At 55.2% G+C, this 19,458-nt stretch overlaps 1 protein-coding gene across 9 annotated transcripts; it reads right to left on the bottom strand.

Moving 5' to 3' along the window:
- Positions 1-2,227: 2,227 nt before the first annotated feature.
- ROBO3 (roundabout guidance receptor 3) lies at positions 2,228-18,270 on the bottom strand. 9 transcript variants are annotated; one of them, XM_016922217.4, is made up of 28 exons: positions 17,960-18,269; positions 14,567-14,893; positions 14,086-14,243; positions 13,624-13,744; positions 13,389-13,527; positions 12,964-13,091; positions 12,554-12,678; positions 11,142-11,313; positions 10,605-10,810; positions 10,302-10,383; positions 9,831-9,996; positions 9,457-9,623; positions 8,784-8,905; positions 8,357-8,582; positions 8,008-8,129; positions 7,569-7,740; positions 7,234-7,419; positions 6,510-6,533; positions 6,384-6,426; positions 6,035-6,174; positions 5,563-5,757; positions 5,258-5,396; positions 4,898-5,110; positions 4,353-4,504; positions 4,119-4,229; positions 3,746-3,907; positions 3,092-3,276; positions 2,228-2,454 (listed from the first exon to the last, which is right to left on the bottom strand). In XM_016922217.4, the coding sequence occupies exons 1-28, from the start codon at positions 18,117-18,119 to the stop codon at positions 2,443-2,445; spliced, it is 4,155 nt and encodes a 1,384-aa protein (XP_016777706.4). In that variant the 5' UTR covers positions 18,120-18,269; the 3' UTR covers positions 2,228-2,442. The 9 variants fall into 9 exon arrangements, with proteins under 9 accessions (XP_016777706.4, XP_063640668.1, XP_054518794.1 ...); XM_063784598.1 differs by lacking the exon at positions 5,563-5,757 and having other exon boundaries at positions 17,960-18,270; XM_054662819.2 differs by lacking the exons at positions 7,234-7,419; positions 7,569-7,740; positions 8,008-8,129; ... (12 more) ...; positions 14,567-14,893; positions 17,960-18,269 and adding an exon at positions 6,762-7,163.
- Positions 18,271-19,458: the final 1,188 nt, after the last annotated feature.

The raw sequence follows: 19,458 nt of genomic DNA, 5'->3' as shown, positions 1-19,458 counted from the left end.
GAGACCATCCTGGCTAACATGGTGAAACCCCGTCTCTACTAAAAAAAAAAAAAAAATACAAAAAATTAGCCAGGCGTGGTGGCGGGCGCCTGTAGTCCCAGCTACTCAGGAAGCTGAGGCAAGAGAATGGTGTGAACCCGGGAGGCGGAGCTTGCAGTGAGCCGAGATCGCCCACTGCACTCCAGCCTGGGTAACAGAGAGAGACTCGGTCTCAAAAAAAAAAAAAAAAAAAAAGAGAAAAGAAAAGAAAATGGTTGTGTTATGATCTGAGGGTGGAGTTTTTGGCCCTCCGATGTCAAAAGGCCACCCCTCGAGCACTTGCAGAGGCCCAGTAGAAAAGTCGGTGGTCTCGATTGGTTTGAGCTGGACAAGAGCTGTCCCAAGTTCCTGAAAAATGACTGTAGCGCCCATTCTCATAGTGACCTATGAATGTTACCTATAAAGTAGCCAGTGAAGGTTGTTTCCACATTCAGCAGCGAGGCCTTCAGCTACCAAAGCTTTGTGCTCCATGGAAAAAGGGAAAAAACAAAAAGCAAGCAGGGCAGGCAGACTTGATCAAATTAACCCCTTGATTTCACCCATCCTGAGGAGAAAACTGCTTTCAGCCATCCCAGATGGTTTCTTAAAATAGACAAAGCAGCTGAACTCCACAAAAGGTAGAACCACCTGTCACGGTTGGCTTAGGAACACCCTTCAAAGAAAAAAACAGAACAGAGAGATGAACCTCGAAGCAGGACTTCCAGGGCCTGAGCCACAGGAGGCACTGGAGGGTAGGCAGGCCTGCGTCTTCCTCCCTTGGCGGGAAAGGTCGGGGGCAGAATCCACAAGTTGGTGGAGGGGATGCTACAGAGCATGACAGGGCCACAGGAAGCAGAGCCTAAAAGGGGGTGCTCATCCCTCAAACCCAGCAGCTCTACTTGGAGGCCACTGGGAGTTGAGAGGCTGAATGAGGCAGGACCATGGGGACTGGGGGCTTCCTGAACCACATTAATCAGGACAGTCTGGGCCAGATTTTTGTGATCTCAGGAGGAAGAATCAGTATTCCACATACACATCTGTTCCTCTGTATTTGCTTTTCCTTATCTGGATTTTGTGGCAGTTGCGGGGAGGAGGTTGTTTTGGGTTTTTTTTAGCTTCCTGGTAAAATTCCTTTTGAAAACATCCCAACCCTGTTTGCCAGACTGAAAGGGAAAGAGAGATTTGTACACTCACAGGTCAAAGGGGCAGACGAGGTCAGGGCCTGGGACTGGAAGGCAGCTGCCAATCCCAGAGAGTCCAGGGAAGTCACTGAGTCAAGGGTGGAACAAGCGAGAAGGAACAAAACCTCAGGTCACCAGTGAGCAGACGGGATGCAGGGCAGGAGGTGACGAGGACCACGGCATTCACCACAAAAAAGTCTTAACAGTTCTGTGCCCATCAACCCAATCACATCTGGGCCCACCAAGAGCTGCCCATTTGCACATACCCTCTGTGACGGAGTCAGATGGTTTGAAAAAGCATGCTCTTCCTTCTTGCCTGGGGTTTCTCCCATAAGCTCCTCCTTTCTTTGAGTTTTTCAAAATAATTTTTTGTGACGGGTGTATTTTCTTGTGGGAAAGTAGACAGACCCCAGAGGAGGGCACTAAAGAAGGGCCTGGCTTGACCTTCCAAAGGTGGAACATGTGTCTTATTACTGGGCATTTGGAAAGTCTCTAGGGTTGTAACTCGGGAACAGTGAGCTTCTTACTCCTTTAAGAAGCAGGACAGTACAGTCCCCACCTAGTGTTTTTTCAGTTTTTTGTTTGTTTGTTTTTGAGATAGGGTCTCACTCTGTCACCCAGGATGAAGTCCAGTGGCACAATCATAGCTCACTATAACCTCCAACACCTGGGTTCAGGCAATACTACTGCCTCAGCTTCTCAAGTAGATAGGATGACAGGTGCACACAACCATACCTGGCTAATTTATTTATTTATTTATTTTGTGTGTGTGTGTGTGTGTGTGTGTAGACACAAGTTCTTTCTAGGTTGGCCAGGCTGGTCTCAAACTCCTGGGCTCAAGTGATCCTCCTGCCTCAGCCTCCTAAAGCGCTGGGATTACGATGTGAGCCATTGTGCCTGGCCTAACTTAGTGCTTTTGACGGAGTGGAAGGGGAAGCAGAAGCTACTAGTGTGCGTTGATATACAGGACCCTGCAGTCCCCTTCTTCCCAACCTGCTGCACAGAACCAGACAGACAGGGCCCTGGGCTCTGATCAGACTCTTTTTATTGTTTTGTTTTTTATAAACAAGTCTCAGGTGGAAAGAGAAAGAAAGGGAGGAGCTAGCTCTCTGCCTTCTCAGCCAATTGAAATCGTGGAAACCAATGGGCTTCAGCTAGCCCCACTCATCACTGCTGGGAGGGAAAAGACATCCTACTCCCCTTCCCCGTGGCACTCATGATATTCTCAATGCCCCAACAAGGGTCATCTTGGTTCCTAGGGAGAGAGACAGAGAGATGCTGTTTTGTAAAACCCTGACCCGGGGCAAACAAGTCCAGGAAGGGCTCAGGCTTTCTCTCTCCTAACCCAGTTCTCCTACGGTGAGCCCAGGCTCCTCTATTATGTGTCATCTTGTCCTCGCCCCTTGTCATTTCTTTTGTTTTGTTTTGTTTGTCTGTTTGTTTGTTTGAGACAGAGTCTCACTCTGTCGCCCAGACTGGAGAGCAGTGGTGTGATCATGGCTCACTGCAGCCTTGACCTCCCAGGCTCAAGCTATCCTCCCACCTCAAGCCCCCTGAGTAGCTGGGACTACAGGAGCACACCACCACGCCCAGCTAATTTTGTATTTTTTGTAGAGATGGGATTTTACCATATTGCCCAGGCTAGTCTCAAACTCCTGAGCTCAAGGGATCCGCCCATCTCGGTCTCCCAAAGTGCTGGGATTACAGGCATGAGCCACCACGCTCAGTCCCCTTGTCACTTCTACAGGATTCCTCCCTCCCCCTCACCCTCTCGATCCCCTCCTTTTGACACTCCTCCACAAGCCCTTGCCCACCTTCCTGTTTTCCATTACCCCTTGGTCCACCCTTCCCTAGTCCTCTGCCCTCATTTTTCTGCAATCTATGGCCCCTACCTCTCGGCGTTTCTGTCTTGGCCTTTGGCTCTGGCTCCGGCTCTGACTCCGGCTCCGGCCAGGGCCCCGGGAGCCCCTAGAACTGCTGGAGCCCCTGGAAGAGTTGCTGCCGGCCGTGGAACATGTGCTGGTGCCCTGGCCCCGGGACAGGAAGCTTGGTCTGCTGTATGGGAGCCAGGCCTCTTCTGCAGCACAAGAGGGAAGGGTAGCCAGGTGCAGGCAGGAAGCAGAACTTCCCTGTCACCCACCCTGCCACCCTGACCACAAGCTCAGCTCTGGAAGAAGATGAAGGGCAGGCACAGGGCTCAGCCAGCCTGGGGCTGAGGAGCAGCAGAGTGACCGGCACATGGCCTTGACATCACGGGTGCTCAGAACGCTGCGGGGGAGCTCCCAATCAGAGGGAGCCTTGTGGGGAGCGGGGACAGAGCACCTACAGCCCAGTCCTCTCATCTGGGCTTCCATCCTGGGAATGAACACAACTTGGGACTTCAGGGGATTGTGCTCAGAGAGTTAGAGAGACAGGGGAGTTTGATGTGGATCAAATGCATGAACCTAACTAAAGGGAGGGCTGAGCTGGTCTACTGTCAGCCCCCAGTCCCAAAGCCCACAGTCTCCTGTGGCAGCAGCCCTCCTGCCTGCCCTGGCCCTGCTTACCATCTGGGTGGAGCCCCCGCTGGGCGGCCAGGGGCACGGCCTGGACCGCTTTCCTCTCCCCACTGCGCTCCCGCTCCAGGGAGGACATGCTGCCTGCTGCCCTCAGCTCTAGGGCCCAGCTCGCCTCTTCCTCTGGCGGTGGCAAGGGTGGTGGGGGCAAGTCTGGGGAGGGAGCTGTTTTCAGCGGAGCCTCCTGCCACTCCTGTCACTAATCTTTCTCTCACCTGCATTCCCTGGCACCAGGAGGCTGCCAATGAACAGCCCAAGATTGGGGTTCACCTGTTCCCTCCTCCAGCCCCCAGAGTGCACCCTTGGTTTCTTGCCTATCCCCCCACCACTGCTGTCACCATCTCCCAGGTGCATCCCCCCTCACCCCCAGGACTGTTCTCCCTCCTGTAGGGAAGAGCCTTGGGTTTCTTCCGGAATCGAGCACGGGGTCCTTGAAGTGGGGGAGTCATCTCCCCATTCCCCTGCCAGGTTCTGCCTGCAGTGTTAGGAGACGGGAAGAGGAATGGGTAAGGGCAAAAATCAGGAAAAAGCCCTAAGGGTGAAGGGGAAGCAAGCACTGGAGGGAGCCGGGGGGCAAAAGGAGGTTGTAGAGACTTACCTGGGGCACTGCTGGCTGTGCTAGGGGCAGGACCGGGGCTGAGGTGGGGTGAGGCTGCAGGGCCAGCACCCAAGCCAGCAGGCCTCCCTTCACGGATGCCCAGCATGGGCTGGGATACACTGAGAGGGGAACTCGGCCCAAGGGGCACCCTCCTGCAATGACAGGAGGCCTCAGCCTCTGTTCCCTCCACAAAAACTGAATGCCTACTATGTGCCCAGCACTGTGCTAGACAATCAACCTAACAGATAAACAAGACACAACCCGTCCGCCCGTAAGTCCTCCCAAGCTAGAGAAGCATAAGGAGAGCCATATCTGAAATGTCTCAGGTAGAATGCTGACCACTCCAGCAAGAGCCAGTCTAATGGGCATGAGAGATCTTGTCAGCCTCCATATTCCTGCCCAAATTATACTTCCACCCTGACACAGCCCTGAGACCTCTGTACCCCAGATCCATCCACCCATCCATCCATCCACCCACCCAGTCATCTACTGAGTAGATACGTATAGAGGGCTTGCAATGAGTGAGGTACTATATACCTCCCTACCTGGGCATCTGATGGAGATGGGGCATGTCATTTGGGGGCTGGGGAGGGTCAGGAGGTGAGGGTGTAAGAGTGGCTGTGGACTGCTGTCCATAGGAAGGTGTGGGAGAGGGGGTTTCCCTTCGGGATGGAGTGACCAGGCACCCTCCACTGGAGCTGGGTTCCGTCAGGTGACTTCTCTCAGGCATTGGCAGGCACCACTCCTCTGGCTCTGAGCTGGGATCAAAGAGGCAGGAGAGAAGGAAAGGGCTCAGCTGCTTCCATACCTTCCCGTTGGCCTTCCTGCTGCCCCCTCCCCTTCCTCCCCAGCAGCCCATGGTCTGGCCGCAGGTGTGTGGGCCTGGAAGCAGGGAGCATCCCTACCTGCCCTCCAGCTCCTCCTCCTGCCCTTCTAAGCAGCTCAGTTCACAAGAAGGAGGAGGTGGGGGCAGGGCTTCTGGCCAGTTCAGAGAGGGCATCTGCACAGGTTTCCCCAGAAGCTTCACTTTGCCTCCCTTGGCTCCTGAGGAGAATAGGATGGGGACACCCGGAGAACAGGCAGGAAAGAGCCAGAGATGAGACAGGTCAGAAGGAAGTGCCGGGCTAGGTGCCAGAGGGTCAGGGAGGAGGATCCTCTTTGGGGATACCCTGGTCAGGGCTAAACGGGGTTTCAGGAGTTGGAGTCATACCACTGTCCCCCTGGCTCCACTCTGGAGGAGCGTACTGGCTCCAGGGGCCCAGATCTCCTGAGGGATGTTGGGGGAAGCCCCCATGGAAGGTCTGCAGCTCCTCCCCCGCTGGGTCAATGGTGCTATAGACAGGACCCTCGCCAGGGGCGGCCGTGCCCCTGGCCGTCTGAGCTAGATACAGGGAGATTCCTGCTTCTGCAGAGAAGAAAGAGGGAGGCCCGGAAGCAGAGACAGAAACATAGAGGACAACAGATGGAAGACAAAGGGAAATCCCACGGGATCAACTTCTTCCCCCACACAAGCCTTACATCCTAAACCAGGGTGGAGGTAGGTCAGAGAGGCTTCCCCAGCTCACATCCTCCCCAGGGACTGACCAACCTCAGAGAGACCGGGCTCCCGGGCGCCCTTCGGTTTGCCCCAGTAGGTCGGGAGAAGTGCGCTGAAGCCAGGTGAGGGAATGAGAACTCCTCACCGTTGTAATATCTGTCGTCCGGGTCAGGATTGCTAGGGCAGCAGCTTCCCCTGGGTTCCTGGGCCGAGGGGCTTCGAGATGGGTGGGGCCACGAATCTGCCAGCCATGAGTAGGGGGCGGGGCCAAGGCCCATGGGTGGCCTGAGGGAGAGCAGGTGAGCGTTGGGGACGGAGAGCCTGAAGAGGCCAGCAAAGGAAAGGGAGGTGGCGATATTCGGGAGTCTCAGGACAGTGGCGGTGGTGTTGGGGTGGGAGGTGGCCATGCTCCCTCCACCTGGGGCGGCAGCGGGGCGGAAGAAGAGTGGCCTGTCGGTGGAGGTCATCCTGAGGAAATGGGCTAAGAGAATTACCTGGAACTGGCTCCAGAGAGGCCCTCTGAGTGCGGGAAGGACACTGGGGAAAATGAGGGGGCGAATGAGTGAGAGAAGGGCCCGTCCTGGGGGGGTCTGAACCCCACTGGGGCAGAGATGGCTTACCTGCCGGTGTGTAGGCAAAAGAGGCTTCCAGAAAGGAACCCGTGGGAGAAAGAAGAGGTGAAATGAGGAGAAGGGTCAGAAATACCCCTATACTTGTCCACTCCTCGGCCCTGGTCCCAGTTCCACCACTCAGGCTGCACCCTGGACCCATTTCATCAGAATTTCTCGGGGGTGGGACTCAGGTGTCGGTATTTTTCTCAAGCCCCTCAAGTGATTCCTATGTGTAGCCAACCAAGATTGAAAACCACTGACCTCAAACACCTCAGAATCTCTCCAGAGACGTCCCTTACTAGGAAGTAGCAGAACTCGGGTCGCCTTCTTTCAGCGGGCCCCGCCTTTCCATCCAGACCCCGCCACACAATTTACTGCCTGGGATCCTGGCCACACCCCCTCTTGCCAGGCCCCGCCCCCCGCCCTTTGAGTGGGCTTTCCGTCCTCGAACTTGCCCCTTCTTTATGGAGATGGTTGCAAAGCCTGGCCTCCTCGCGGCGTCTTAGGGGCAAACGTCATCCAGATCCCGCCCCGTCTTGTCCCGCAGCCCTCCCTAGTCCTGGCAGCTCCTCGAGCCGCCCCACGTATCCCGCCCCTACCCAAGAGGCTGAACTCCAGGTGTGACCCCTTCCTCCCGACCCGGTCCTCACTCGCCAGCGGCTAAGCCCCTGCCCCTCCCCATGGCCCGCCTGGCTCCCTCCCGGATCCGTCCGCTCCGAGGCCGGGCGCTCACCCGTGTAGTGGCTGAGCTCTTTGCGCTGTTTCCGGCGCCAGTAGAGGGCGGCGCAGAGCCCGAGAAGCAGCGCCCCGCAGGCTGCGCCGCTGCCCGCGAGGAAGGCGGGCTCCCGCAGCACCCTCGCCAGCCGCACCGCCAGCCCCGCGCCCACCTCCAGCCCGGGCTCCAGGTCCGGCGGGGACGCTGTGGGGGTCAGAGAAGTGAGGGGAGGAGGGGCCCGAAACCCTGGAACTGGGAAAGTGTCATTCCCGACCCGGCAGGCACAGCTACCCCAGCGGGTGGCTTGCCCCGCCCCCGCCAAGATCCCCAGCACTGCCCTCGGGTGGACTCACGCAGCTGCACCAGCACTGGGGCACTGGGCACGCCCACGCCTGCGCTGGTGGCCGCCGCGACCAGGGTTCGATAGAGGAGACCGGGCACCAGTCCTCGGAGCATTGCGGAGCGTGCCCAGCCTGCTGCAGATCGATTGAGGTGAAAGCGGCTCTCATTGCCCAGGCACCAGATCTAGGGAGGCCGAGTCCCGGATTTAGAGTCAGAAATGGGATTCTTAGCCTCACCGGGAAACTTAAGGCTCCAAATGGTAGAGAAGCCTTATACAGATGTAATTCAACCTGGAAACAACACTTGGAAACCTCTCTCTTCTCCCATAAACTCATCCCCAACCCTAAAGCCAAACCTATAATAGATTTCCTCCACCCTAATTCTAGCCACTAGATCCTCCCTCTCCCTCCCGTCCCGGCCCTCCCATCCAGTCCCTCTCAATCCCTCTACCTGGTATTCCGTGATGACCCCATTTTGCTGGGAGGGGAGTGGAGGTTCCCAGGACACAGTGATACTGCTGTTGCCATCACCCCCCAAGGCCACCGCCACTCCCTGTGGGGGGCCACTGGGGGCTGGGCCAGAGTGGAGCATGGTGAGAAGGACACAAATAGTCATTGCAAGCTGCCCCTCCTGCCCCAACATTCCCCCTCCCTGTTCTAACATCTTAGGGAACTGAGAGCCATTCCTCCTTCCCACCCACTCACCCTGCTCTCCTCCTGCAAATTTTCATCCCCCCTCCACCTCCACCCCCACCCCTTCTTCCCTCTTGTCCATCCATCTGTTCGGTGGCCCTCCTTACCCTCCTCAGGAATGCTCCTGGTCACAGAGAGGCTTTCAGCCCCCAGCCCCTCCTGGCCTTGGGCTTGCACCTTGATCTGGATTTGGGTCCCTGGAGGGAGTCCTCTTAGCACAGTACTTTGCTGGCTTGGGGACTGTAGGTCCAACATTGTCCAGCTTCCTCCCTCAGGGCCTGCTACCCTCCAAGACACCTGGAAACCTTGCACCAGCTGGACTGGGCCATCCACCTGTGGGAGACAGGACAAGGCACACCAGAGGGGGAGGCTGGGGCCATACAGGCCCTCCAGGCCGTCCAGGCCCAGCCCCTCCTCCCACTCATGCCGCCTTCCCCAGCCACTCACCTCCCACTTTCCCATACTCACTCTTGGAGGCCCTCATGTGCCTCATAATCATCCCCACCCTGAATCTCCTCCCCATACCACACTTACAGTCCAGGACACCTGCAGGGTCCGGGGTCCCAGGACTATGGGCTCCTGCAGGCGCACAGCCACTTCCGCCAGTCCCTGCTGGCCTCTCCATGGGTCCTCCACTGGCCTAGAGGGGCTGCTATCTGTTGACCAAAGAACCCACTCAGCAGAGGCCACCAGGGACAGGGAGATAGGGCTGAGAGTGTGCTCGTGTCCTACCTCTGCCCTGCTCCACTTAGTACTCCAGAGCACACCCCATGGTCAGGAGGGGACTGGTCCGGAAAATAGCTTCCAGACGTGGGCCTCGGTGTCCAGCTAGCATAATTACACATGCATCCTTTAAAGCCCTCAGTTCCTCATCTCTAAGATGAAGATGGCCCCTCCATGGTCCCTTCTAGTCTTAATAATCTATATTATTATCTATGGGTAAAAGGCTCAGAAGTCAGAAGCTGCCAAAATGAATGACTACCTCTCTCCCTTTCCTTCTTCCCTCCTCCCCTCTCCCTGCCTTCCTCCTCCCTTGTCTCTTCTGTGAGAGGCAAACATGATCTCCTATTCCAGGCGGGGCCACCAGTATAGACCTGGCATAGCAGGAAAGAACTGTATGAACTGCCATGGTGTCATGGTTTTGGGGGAGAGGGTTGCTTTATGATGTTACATTTCATGCTCATGAGCCCAGGGACTCTGACCTTACCCTGTGTACGGACAGGCTCAGAGACGGGGCTGGGCTCACTGAGGCCCCAGGCTCCCACTGCTCGAACCAGAAACAGGTAGATGGTATTGGGCTGCAGATCGCTGACTGTGTGTGTCTCCAGCTGCACGCCATCTGCCACAGTACGCCACGTGTTGCCAGCTGCTGGGCTACAACAAGAAGGAGATGACAGGGTTGTCTAAGCCAGGAACTCCCAACCTGCCTACTCCATCTCATCCACTCTCTATGAACCACCATTATGTCTTCCCCTTGCAAGAGGGTACTGGAGAATCCCGCCTCACAATAGCAAAGACCCTAAGGGCATAGGATCCCCTCCTTTTAACTCTCCAGATTTGCATTCAAAACTTTCTCCATACCTGAAGGCCTCTATCACATAAGACGTGACTGCAGCCCCAGTCTGTGGGTTGGGCTTCCAGGTCAGGGTAATGCTGTTCTTGGTGATCTCAGTGACCACTGGCTGAGAGGGAGCCCCCGGAGGGGAACTGGGTTCTGTAGGGGGGTCTGGTGATACTCCCCAGTCTTCTGCAGTGGGAGATAATCTTTAAGTAGAAAGATAGGGAAAGGATAATCCTAGTGTAACCTGTCTCCTTCCCAGGGGAGCTATGGAGCTCTGAGCTGTGGTGATGGTCAGAGTGGGCTATAGTATATGAACCCCTACTCACATCTGCCTCCCATGGGTACCACTACTGTCCTTCTCATCCTCACCACCGTAACCATGGCATTTGTGACATAAAGTTAATCCCAGAGTTTGAGGAGGTATTGACTACCTGTTGAAGCAGGTTTGGAGGAAGGTATTATCAAAATAAGGGAAGAAAGAAAAAACTCACCCCGCATCTTAAGCCAGCCACTCCACGTGGCTTCCCCTATGGAACTCTTGGCCACGCAGCTGTAGAATCCCATGTCCATCTCCTGTAAGAGAGGGCAGAGCACTGGCAAACTGAGAGTGGAGCAAGATCCAGTGAGGGGGGTGGAGGCGGGTAGCAGAAGGATGGGAAGATGTTGGACACTAGGTGCTCTGAGGGAACAGAGGTGTAAAGATGGGGCTACAGGCCCAGTGAGTACTTATGTGTGTAAGGAACGTGGAGCAGATAGCCATTCTCAGCTACTAGGGCCCCAGGGGTGACACTCACCTGCACATTGGCTATGTACAGGGTACCGTTGGCCATTGTCTTGAACTGGAGGTCATCCCCCTGCAGCCACTGCCCATCCTTCTTCCATCGGACACTGGGTTGAGGGTTCCCAGTCACTCTGCATGGCAGCCACACGGAGGAGCCAAGCACCAGCGTCTGATTGGCTGGTCCCTGGAGGATGACAGGAGGCAGCCCATCCAAAGAGGCTGAGAGAGGAAGAACGTGTGCACCTCAGGGGAGGAGCTTAGGGCCCCGCGGCCAGCCCCTTGTCCTCATTCTCTGCTCCTTCACCCTCCCTACCCCAGCCCCTGAAACTTCCGGTGATCAGAGGGGGCTTTGATAATCATCTGAAGTCTCTGCCCAGGACCAGCCATTATTAGTGGCTTCTGCTGCTGGTTTCCAAACTTCAAGGTCATGCCTCAGGAACACACCTCTCCTCTTGCAGACATAGTATATAGACTCCAAGAGAAACACATCACTTTAGGCCATTATTTCCTCCCAAGCCATGGATCCAGTCCTATCTCCATGGGCACGTACCTCCTTTTATCTCCAGCAGGGCCTTGGCCAGGATGCTGCCAGCCACACTGACAGCCTGGCACACGTAGTACCCAGCATCCCCACGCTGCACCGCGGTGATGTTAAGTTGGCCTCTTGGAGACACTGAGAAGCGCCCCTTCGGCTGAAGTGACTGACTGGGGAAAAGCAGGACCTGGGGACAGAGCAAGGAACCAGGGTAGGGAATGAGCAGGCAGCTGGGCAGGGAGAGGTCCCCATTCCTGTCAATCTCAAAATTCAGAGAATTCCTATGATTCTAGTTCATTGTCTGTCTCCAGCAGTGATGTGAACTTGGGCAAAGTAGTTAAATGTATTCACAAAAACATCAGGGAATTTTATTAGACAATTTCAGAGTCTACTTCCCAGCTCCGTGACTTACTAGTGGGGAAACCCTGAACAAGCTGTTTAACCTGCCTGAGCCCCAATTTCCCAAATTTGACTCCTAGAGGATAGTTATAAAGATCACATGAAGTAATCATATGAAAGTCTTCTAACACGTTGTGGTAAACACATTCCTCTTCTTCCTGCTTGAACAGTTTCCATTCCATAGATCCATGGAAGATAATCCATTAGATTAGACAGGGAAGCAGGTTTGGGTCTCAGGACAAAGGGCACCATGCTGAGACCCTGGGTAATACCTGCTTCACCCCTACTAACCATCACCCTTTTTATTCATGTGAGAATCTAATTAGAATTCAGCAGTCCCTGGTGCTAGAAAAGATGTTAGAAAATTGTGGCTGTCGATTTGGAATGAGGTAGCAGGTTGCCTTGTTTTCCAACAGAGTGGAGCTCATCATACTTATTTTATCTTACTGACCCTGTTTCCAGTAGCAAAATTCCTACCCTTCCTTTAGAGAGAGTTATTTATGTGGTAACTTCAGTTAATGTTCATTCTGCTTCTGGATTTTGAGATTTGTTTGCAAGGTTCAAAAGGGATGACTGAGCTCTCCTTTGTGAAAGTCCCTTGTGGCTCTTATAAATAGAAGAGCGAGTACTTTTCTACCCTGAGCAGCTTTGGTTCAATACTGTTTCCAGAGCAGTGTGTTATGTCCAAAGCCAAAGCCCAAGGGGTCTAAAGGAGGAGAGATAAACTGAATTTGTTACATCCTCAGGAAAGCCTTGCCCAAAACAGAAAGATTCTCTAAGAAACTACCATCCAGGACTGTTCTCCACCATCTAAATGTATTATTATCATTTATTAAAAAGTGTCCCAATGTGTTCCAGGCCTTTTATATTCATTATCTTACTTAATCCTCTCAAATAACCTGCAAGGGTTTCTGGGGGCTCCCAAAGATAAAACAGAAGCCCCAGAGAGAAGTTTGCAGAATGTAGAGGGAGGGAGGCTGAGCCGCAGAGGAAGGCTGTTGGGAAGCTCCTTGGAGATGGCCACCCACCTGACTCCCCTCCTTCTGCCAGAAGATGGCAGGTGGGGGGTTTCCTTTGGTCTCGCACTGGAAAGCCACGCTCTCTCCAGGAGCTGCCATCTGGTCCTTGGGCTGGGTCACCAACTGGGGTGGGACTGGGAAGGGCAGGTGAGAAAAAGGAACAGGTAGTCAGAGGCACTAAGAAAGGAGACTGCAGGAACAGGAGAGAGAAGCTCCAGCTTAGCTCAAGTGTACAGGAGCAGATATCCATCTCTTCCTCCCGGCCTGTTTAGTGTTCTCCTCCTCCCACTCCTTGCAGAAGTCTCAGGTGTCCCATCCACATGCCCTTCTCTGCCCTTTCTCCCTCAGTCTCCTGCCAACCATCCTCCTTCTCCCCTCCTACCATTCCTGCTGCAGGCAGTCCCAAGTACAGCCCTCACCGTGAACACTGAGGGAGCCAGATGCTTCAGCACGGCCCACACTGTTCTCCGCCACACAGGTGTACGTTCCCTCATCTTCGGCACTCACATGCCCAATCCAAAGGCTGTGGTCACTCCGGATCTCATACCTGCTCCACTCCCCACCCCAGGCTGGGTTGGCCACAGCTACAGACCCTTTCTCTCTCCCCCAGGACAGACACCAGGGTCAAGGTACATAAAGACAGGCAGGACCCAGCAGGGACAGAAGCTGGTTACCCATGGACCCATCAATGGAGGTGGGGACTGGATAGGACTGGGGCCACAGGCTCTAGGGAACAGACTTCTCTGTGTTCTCAAGTGAGAATGTGCCTGTCTTCCGGTTTTCTAGGGCAGAATAGTCTCTTGATCAGGTTGGGTCTTCCTACAGGCAGAAGGGGGCCTCTCACCTGCCTGTGGGCAGTTCCCCATCCTCCTTGCGCCAGCGTAGACGAGGTGGGGGATCCCCCTTCACCTCACATAGGAAAGTCACAGGGGCATCAGCCAGGACCACCTGATTCACTGGTCTGCGCAGGAATGAGGGACGCTCTATGGAGTGGTAGTGAGTGAACAGTCAGGGTGTCTGCACAGCTACTTACTCTGCAGGCTACCTGTTCCCATAATGTCAAAATTCCCTGTGCCTACCCAGTACCATGACTTCAGCTGCCGCACTCTCCCTTTCTCCCGCCATGTTGGAGGCTACGCACACATACATGCCTGCATCGCTCTTGAGTGTATGTGACATCATCAGCTTCCCTCCACGGATCTGCAGAGCAATAATGGTAACTTTGGTCCATTTCAGCTATCACAGCATATATATATATGGTGAATATATGTGTATATACATATGTATAAAGTGTATTTGATCCTCACAGCAAGCTGATAAAGGAGACCAAGGAAGTTGACCCACATATCAAATGGGAAGTTCCTGGGGCATCATGCCCCCCCCCCCTTTTTTGTACCAATTCCATCTTCCTTATCCCTCACTGTATAGCTGACTCTTAGTCTCTGGTTAGCTAATGCCCTGATCTCAATCTCCAGCCTTGTCACCTCCCTACCCTATGTCCCCTCCCTTGTTGGGGTCTCCAATCATAATCCCGCCCTCACCGTGATCCTTCCTTCCTCTTCCTTGAGTCTTGCACCGTCCTTCCTCCAGGACACGGAAGGCTCCGGGTGGCCGCGGGGGGGCACGCATTCCAGTACTGCTGGCTCCCCCACTGCCACCACCACGTTTCCAGGAGACTGCCGGAAATCATCACGGAGGACTGGGCGGGGCGGGGGGTGGGGGAAAATAAGCAGGGTGTGGAGTGACATTACTGGCTGAGGACACAGGGAAAGTGTTGTCTTGGGAAGGGGTTGATCGCTGCAGACTGGAATTCGTTCCCAGGTGAGAAAATATCAGCCTGGAGTCAGATCCACTTCCTTCTCTGGCCGTGGTGTGGCCATTAGAGATCAAAGGTCGCGGTCCCAAAGAAGGATGCTGAGTGGGCTGAAGTCCTTTGGGGCTGGCTCTGGGTCTGATTGCCCAGTGCCCTCCCGCCTACCCCAGGCTCTGGAAGCAACCAGCTGACGGTCAACTGACTCTCACCTGCCACTTCCAGCGAGGCGTTTCTGCTCGCTGCTGCCCCCAGGTAGTTGCGAGCCACACAAGTGTAGACACCTTCGTCCGGCCGCGCGCGGCGCCCGTGCACGATGCGCGGGAAGAAGAGGGCGCCGCTGGGCAGCAGCAGGCGGTGCGCACGCGGATCCTCTCGCACAGTGGCCACACGCGCCCCGTTCTTGTACCACTCAATGTTGGGTCGGGGTCGGCCTTCAGCGCGGCAGGGCAACGTGGCGGGCTCGCCTCGGGAGACCAGCAGATCTGGCGGCTGCTCCACGATGCGGGGCATAGCGTCCTCCGGTCCTACCCTTGACCCTGGGGACAGGGGGTGGCGCAGAGCGTTCAGACAGGGAAATTGTGGGGAGAGATTGAGGCTCCAGAGGGAAAGAGAATCCTCTGGTCGTTCCATCTCCTATGCTTCTCTGCTGGAGCTCAGTCCCCACCTGCCTACCCTCTCCCTCTGCGGGATCCCATATGTCCTTATTGGCAGACGTTCCGCGTTCCTCGTCTCAAAGGAAGATGCCTACAGACAGGCCGGTTAGTAGAGGAATCGGGACACAAACTTCTAGGCCGGCTTTCCGGACCACCTAGAGACCTCCGTCTCCTCTCCTGCCAAGTTTAAGCGGGAGTGGCTGAACCACGCTTGGCGAGTAGACCGCTCCCTCGCCTCCTGCCCAGTGGTTTCCATCTCCACCTGCACTGGTTCATGGATCGTCCTTGCTCAGTGAAAGACCATAAACCGTGCACTGGAGCCAACAATTTGTTCTTGACTTCTGCAAGGTCCCGGCTCAGTGAAATTGGGAATGTGGACTGGCTTGGGATCCCTTATGAAACGCAAGACGGGAGTGACAGGGCCGGGCCTAGAAGGGCTTGTCAACCTGGATTCTATGAATCAGCACAGAGTCCTTCTTACTGACACCCCGGATAATCACGCTTCATTTCAAGGGTCCTGTGAAGTCACAGGAATTGAAGGCAAATAGCAGTAGAAATGTTAGTAAGGCTCCTTTTCCTGAGAGGTGCATAGTTTCCAATAGATTATTCTACTGATTGATGTTCCTCCACTTCCTCTGTTCACTCCGATCAGTTCATCCACATATTCTGTCCTACCTGTCACTTGGCCTGCAGACTTTGGCCTGTTTCGCCTTCTGCAGCACGGTTAGGATCCCGGAGCCTGTTATACTCCGGCACTCTCAGCCCCTAGTCCAGCCAACAAAAGTGGATTTGTAACCCGTGGCGGCCAGTAGGTGCCACTGCAGCCTTGAATAACCCGCTGTAAAATAACCAGGGACCACTTCAAGCATCTGTTCTGCCCCCTGCCCCCTCCCCCTGCCCCCGCCCCTCCTACCCTGTTCCAAAATCTGCAGGAACCTCCCGCTTCCAGCCCGCCTGTGAGATTGGGTTTCATTTCCTGCCCCTCCTCTTAGAAGTTCTGTTGTAGACAAAGCTGGACAGGCTGACCCGTGCTGGCGCTGTTCTGAGTTTATTTTAATTGCCTGGAGTCAAGAAGATCGATTTCTGTCCCACTTGGGAGAGTAATTTTCTCCATCTCCTCCCTTCCAAATGGAAATCTCTGCTTTTCACCCTTCTCTTCTCCTCCATCTCCTCCCATTCCCAATTTTGGAACACCCCATGGTGAGCAACAATGGAGTGATTGAGAGCAAGTGTTGCTGTTGAACCAACCGGGGCTGGAATCTCAGACTTTGACGCTTCCTAGCTGTAAGAACTTGGGCAAATTATTTAACTTCTCTCAGTCTCAGTTTCTTTATTTGTGATGTGGGAGCAGTGATAGGGTTGCTCTAAGACCATAATGTATGTAAAGCCCTTGGGGGATAAACGTCACTACTCTGCCATTATTTAAGGGCTTGTGTTCCCAGCATATGCACCTTATCTTGGCTCCTACAGTCTCTACCTGAATCAAATTCTACCAGGCCCCAATATTCTTTTTTCCCCTTGGTATAGCTCTCAGGTGTAATGGAAATGGACTGATCTGTTATCGCTAGGTTTTGCTTCATGCTGCTTTTGTGACGATTAGGGCACTATTCACTCTATAAAGCATTTTCTCAGCGGCAAAATGTGTCTGTCAACACCTTCCTTGCATACCTCACTAAGTTTCGAGCTTAGATGAGACAAAGTATGGTGAAAACACTCTGTAAACGCGCTAGGTGAGCAGAAGCGGGACTCTGCGGGGTGCCAGCGAGAAGGGATCTGTGCTTAACCTCCTGGGAATCTAGGAGGGTCAAGAGGTTGGAGAATCGGGCTCCTCCCCCATCGTCTTTCTCCCCAATCCTTCTATACGGACCACACCCTTCTGGTCGGCCTTTTCCCCCTAATTCCTGTAGACACAGCTGCAGGCGCCCTTTCCCTGGAATTTCCCCCTCTACCCTTCCGGGTCTCAGGAGATGCTTCGACTGCAGCCTAATGAATAGCTAATGGCCATGCTAATGAGGCTCTGGGGCTCCTCCCTCAGCACCTGATGTGCCCCACACATAAACACACACATATTGCCAGGGTCTCCTTTCTCTCCACCTTCGAGTCTCCAGCACAGTGCTCGTCACTAGACTCGAGTGGGTCGAGGCAGAGGGACGGGGACCGCGTGCACCTGGAGGGAACCACACGCGAAAGCGCCCGGTAAAGCGGGGGTTCCCGATGCGGCAGGCAGGGGGCGGGCTCCGGCCTCCCCGCAGGCTGGCGGCGGCCGGCTCCCGCAGCTTCCCCGCGGCGCTAGGGGAGAGCGCGCTGTCCCAGTCATTTATTAATCACCGTAATTAGCGGTAACGACCTCGCCGCCAGCTCCGCCCGCCCGCCACAGCTCTGCCGGGGTGGGCCGGCTGAGAGTCCCGCAGCTGAAAGACAAACTTCTAAGTTTCCTTAAAATGATCGCCGCCCCTAACCCCTCCGTAGCAAACACATCCAGCATTTTGGCTTCCTCTGGTCCTAAGTGAGTTCTTGGGAAACTTCGGGGTTCTGAAGACCAGCTGCCTGGGTGGGTCACCGAGTGACCTGGCTTGGCCGAGGCCGGCGGGAGACTGTGCCCCCTCCTCTGCCCTCCCTGCGCTGGGCCCGGGCCTTTCTTAGCTCGGACTTCCCTGCCCGTTACCAGCAACGGTTCTTCTCACCTGGGGTGGGCGTTGTAGGGGAAGGGAAGGAGGTGTAAAAAGACTCAGTAGCCATCTTCTCCCAAGCCCTCGACCTCCCGCGGGTACCCCCACTCAGGTGCTCGAAGTTCCAAATTATCCCTTAGACCCCACGACCCAGGGAGGCGCTGGGAGGCGCCGCTCAATCCTGGACCTCGGGATAGGAGCGCTTCTCCTTCCCTTCCACGCCGCCCTCTCACCTCATCCCCATCCCAGGATCCCATATCCCCAAGAGGCAGGGTCTCACCGTTGAGAGAGGGATCGCCGGGAGGCAGCAGGGTGTGGTTAAGCGCCGCCAGCGAGGAGTTGAAGCCCAAGAGCAGCTCGCTGGAGTTGGAGATGTCCCCGGCCAGAGAGTCCGCGAACAAGTTCATCTGCAGCAGCGTTTTCAGCAGGTAGCGCAGCATGGCTCTACCCAGCTGGGATCGGGACTGGGGGCTGGTGGCCCAGCCCCTGGGTCTGAGACCCGTGGGCTGGGAGCCGTAAGCCCCTCCACAGCCTCTGCGCGCTGCGGCAGCCACGGTGCCGCTCTCCTGCCGGTGCGCCTGGGTACGGTCGGTGCCTCTTCGTGCCCTCCTCCTTCCCTCGTCCTTCTCTCCACCCCCTAGTGCCGGAGTCCCCTGGGAGCTGGGCAGGCGGAAAGCAGGTGCCATGCCGATCACGGCGTAATTAAGGGATTAATCCGCCTCCCTCCACCCTCCCACCCTTACCTCTACAGTCACTATCCGAGCAGGAGACACGAGTAGCGTAGCGCGCGAGTTGGAGTCCCCGCCCCGCACCCCAAGCCCAGAGTTCCGTTCTGGACGCGGCGAGAGATTTTCCCTTTCTCAAAGCACCCAAGACGAGGGACGAGGCTCTGTCGGACTCTGCCCTTCTGCCCAACTTCAGAACAGGAATCTGTCCTCTCTTTTCCCGAACCTTTTGGAAACTGAGGCAAAGCGCAAGCAGTGCTCCTTGCTGCCAAAGTTCTGGTTTCCATTCCCTCCCAAGTCTAGGGGTTTGGCGACGGAAGGGCAGGAGACTGGGGTGGTGGTTTGCAGCAAGAGTTGGGAGTAGGAAGAGAATTCCAAGACAGGTCCACCTCTCTGCCCTCTGGTCCTTTGGTCTGCAGCCGGGAGGCCAGAGGATGGAGCGGCGCGCCCTGACCCGGGAGTCCTGCTCCAAACGCCCTAATCTAGGAGTTCCTGTAGGAGACTGAAAGCCAGGGAAACCCAGGCAACTGTCATTTGTTTGAATCCTTTTACATTACCCTGCTTTGACATTTTTTATTAAATTGTTTTACGTTTTTGAGGAGACTGAAATGGAACCAAGGATTCTAGGACAAAAACAAAGATAATATTATTTTTGTAAAGGCATGTGGGATTGCTGCAAAATTAGTGCAAAGCTGTTCAAATCGGATAGCAGTCGTCCTTACTGGGGGGCGAGAAGAAAACCATGTGCCCCCACTCCCACCTCCCACTTCCAGTCGCGGTCTGCTTCTGACTTTTCTGGAGTTCTTTCTACCTGAAGACCCACCTCGACAAACTCACTTTCCTAGACAGGAGATGGCTTTGGGGTATCAGGGAAAGAGAGAGGCCGGGGCATTCCTAACCTGAGGTAAGGCCCTGCTGATTGAAGAGTCAGTGCCGGAGTTCTGGCTCAGCCGTCAGGTTCTGGGATGAGACAACCTTCATGGGGCGACTGCTTCTGACCCCAAAGGGGTCGAGATCAGAGGGGTGGGTGCTATACAGTCGCAGACTCGGGAGT

Source organism: Pan troglodytes, chromosome 9, assembly GCF_028858775.2.
Source record: "Pan troglodytes isolate AG18354 chromosome 9, NHGRI_mPanTro3-v2.0_pri, whole genome shotgun sequence".
Lineage (NCBI taxonomy): Eukaryota > Metazoa > Chordata > Mammalia > Primates > Hominidae > Pan > Pan troglodytes.
This window is presented reverse-complemented; position numbering and strand designations above follow the sequence as displayed.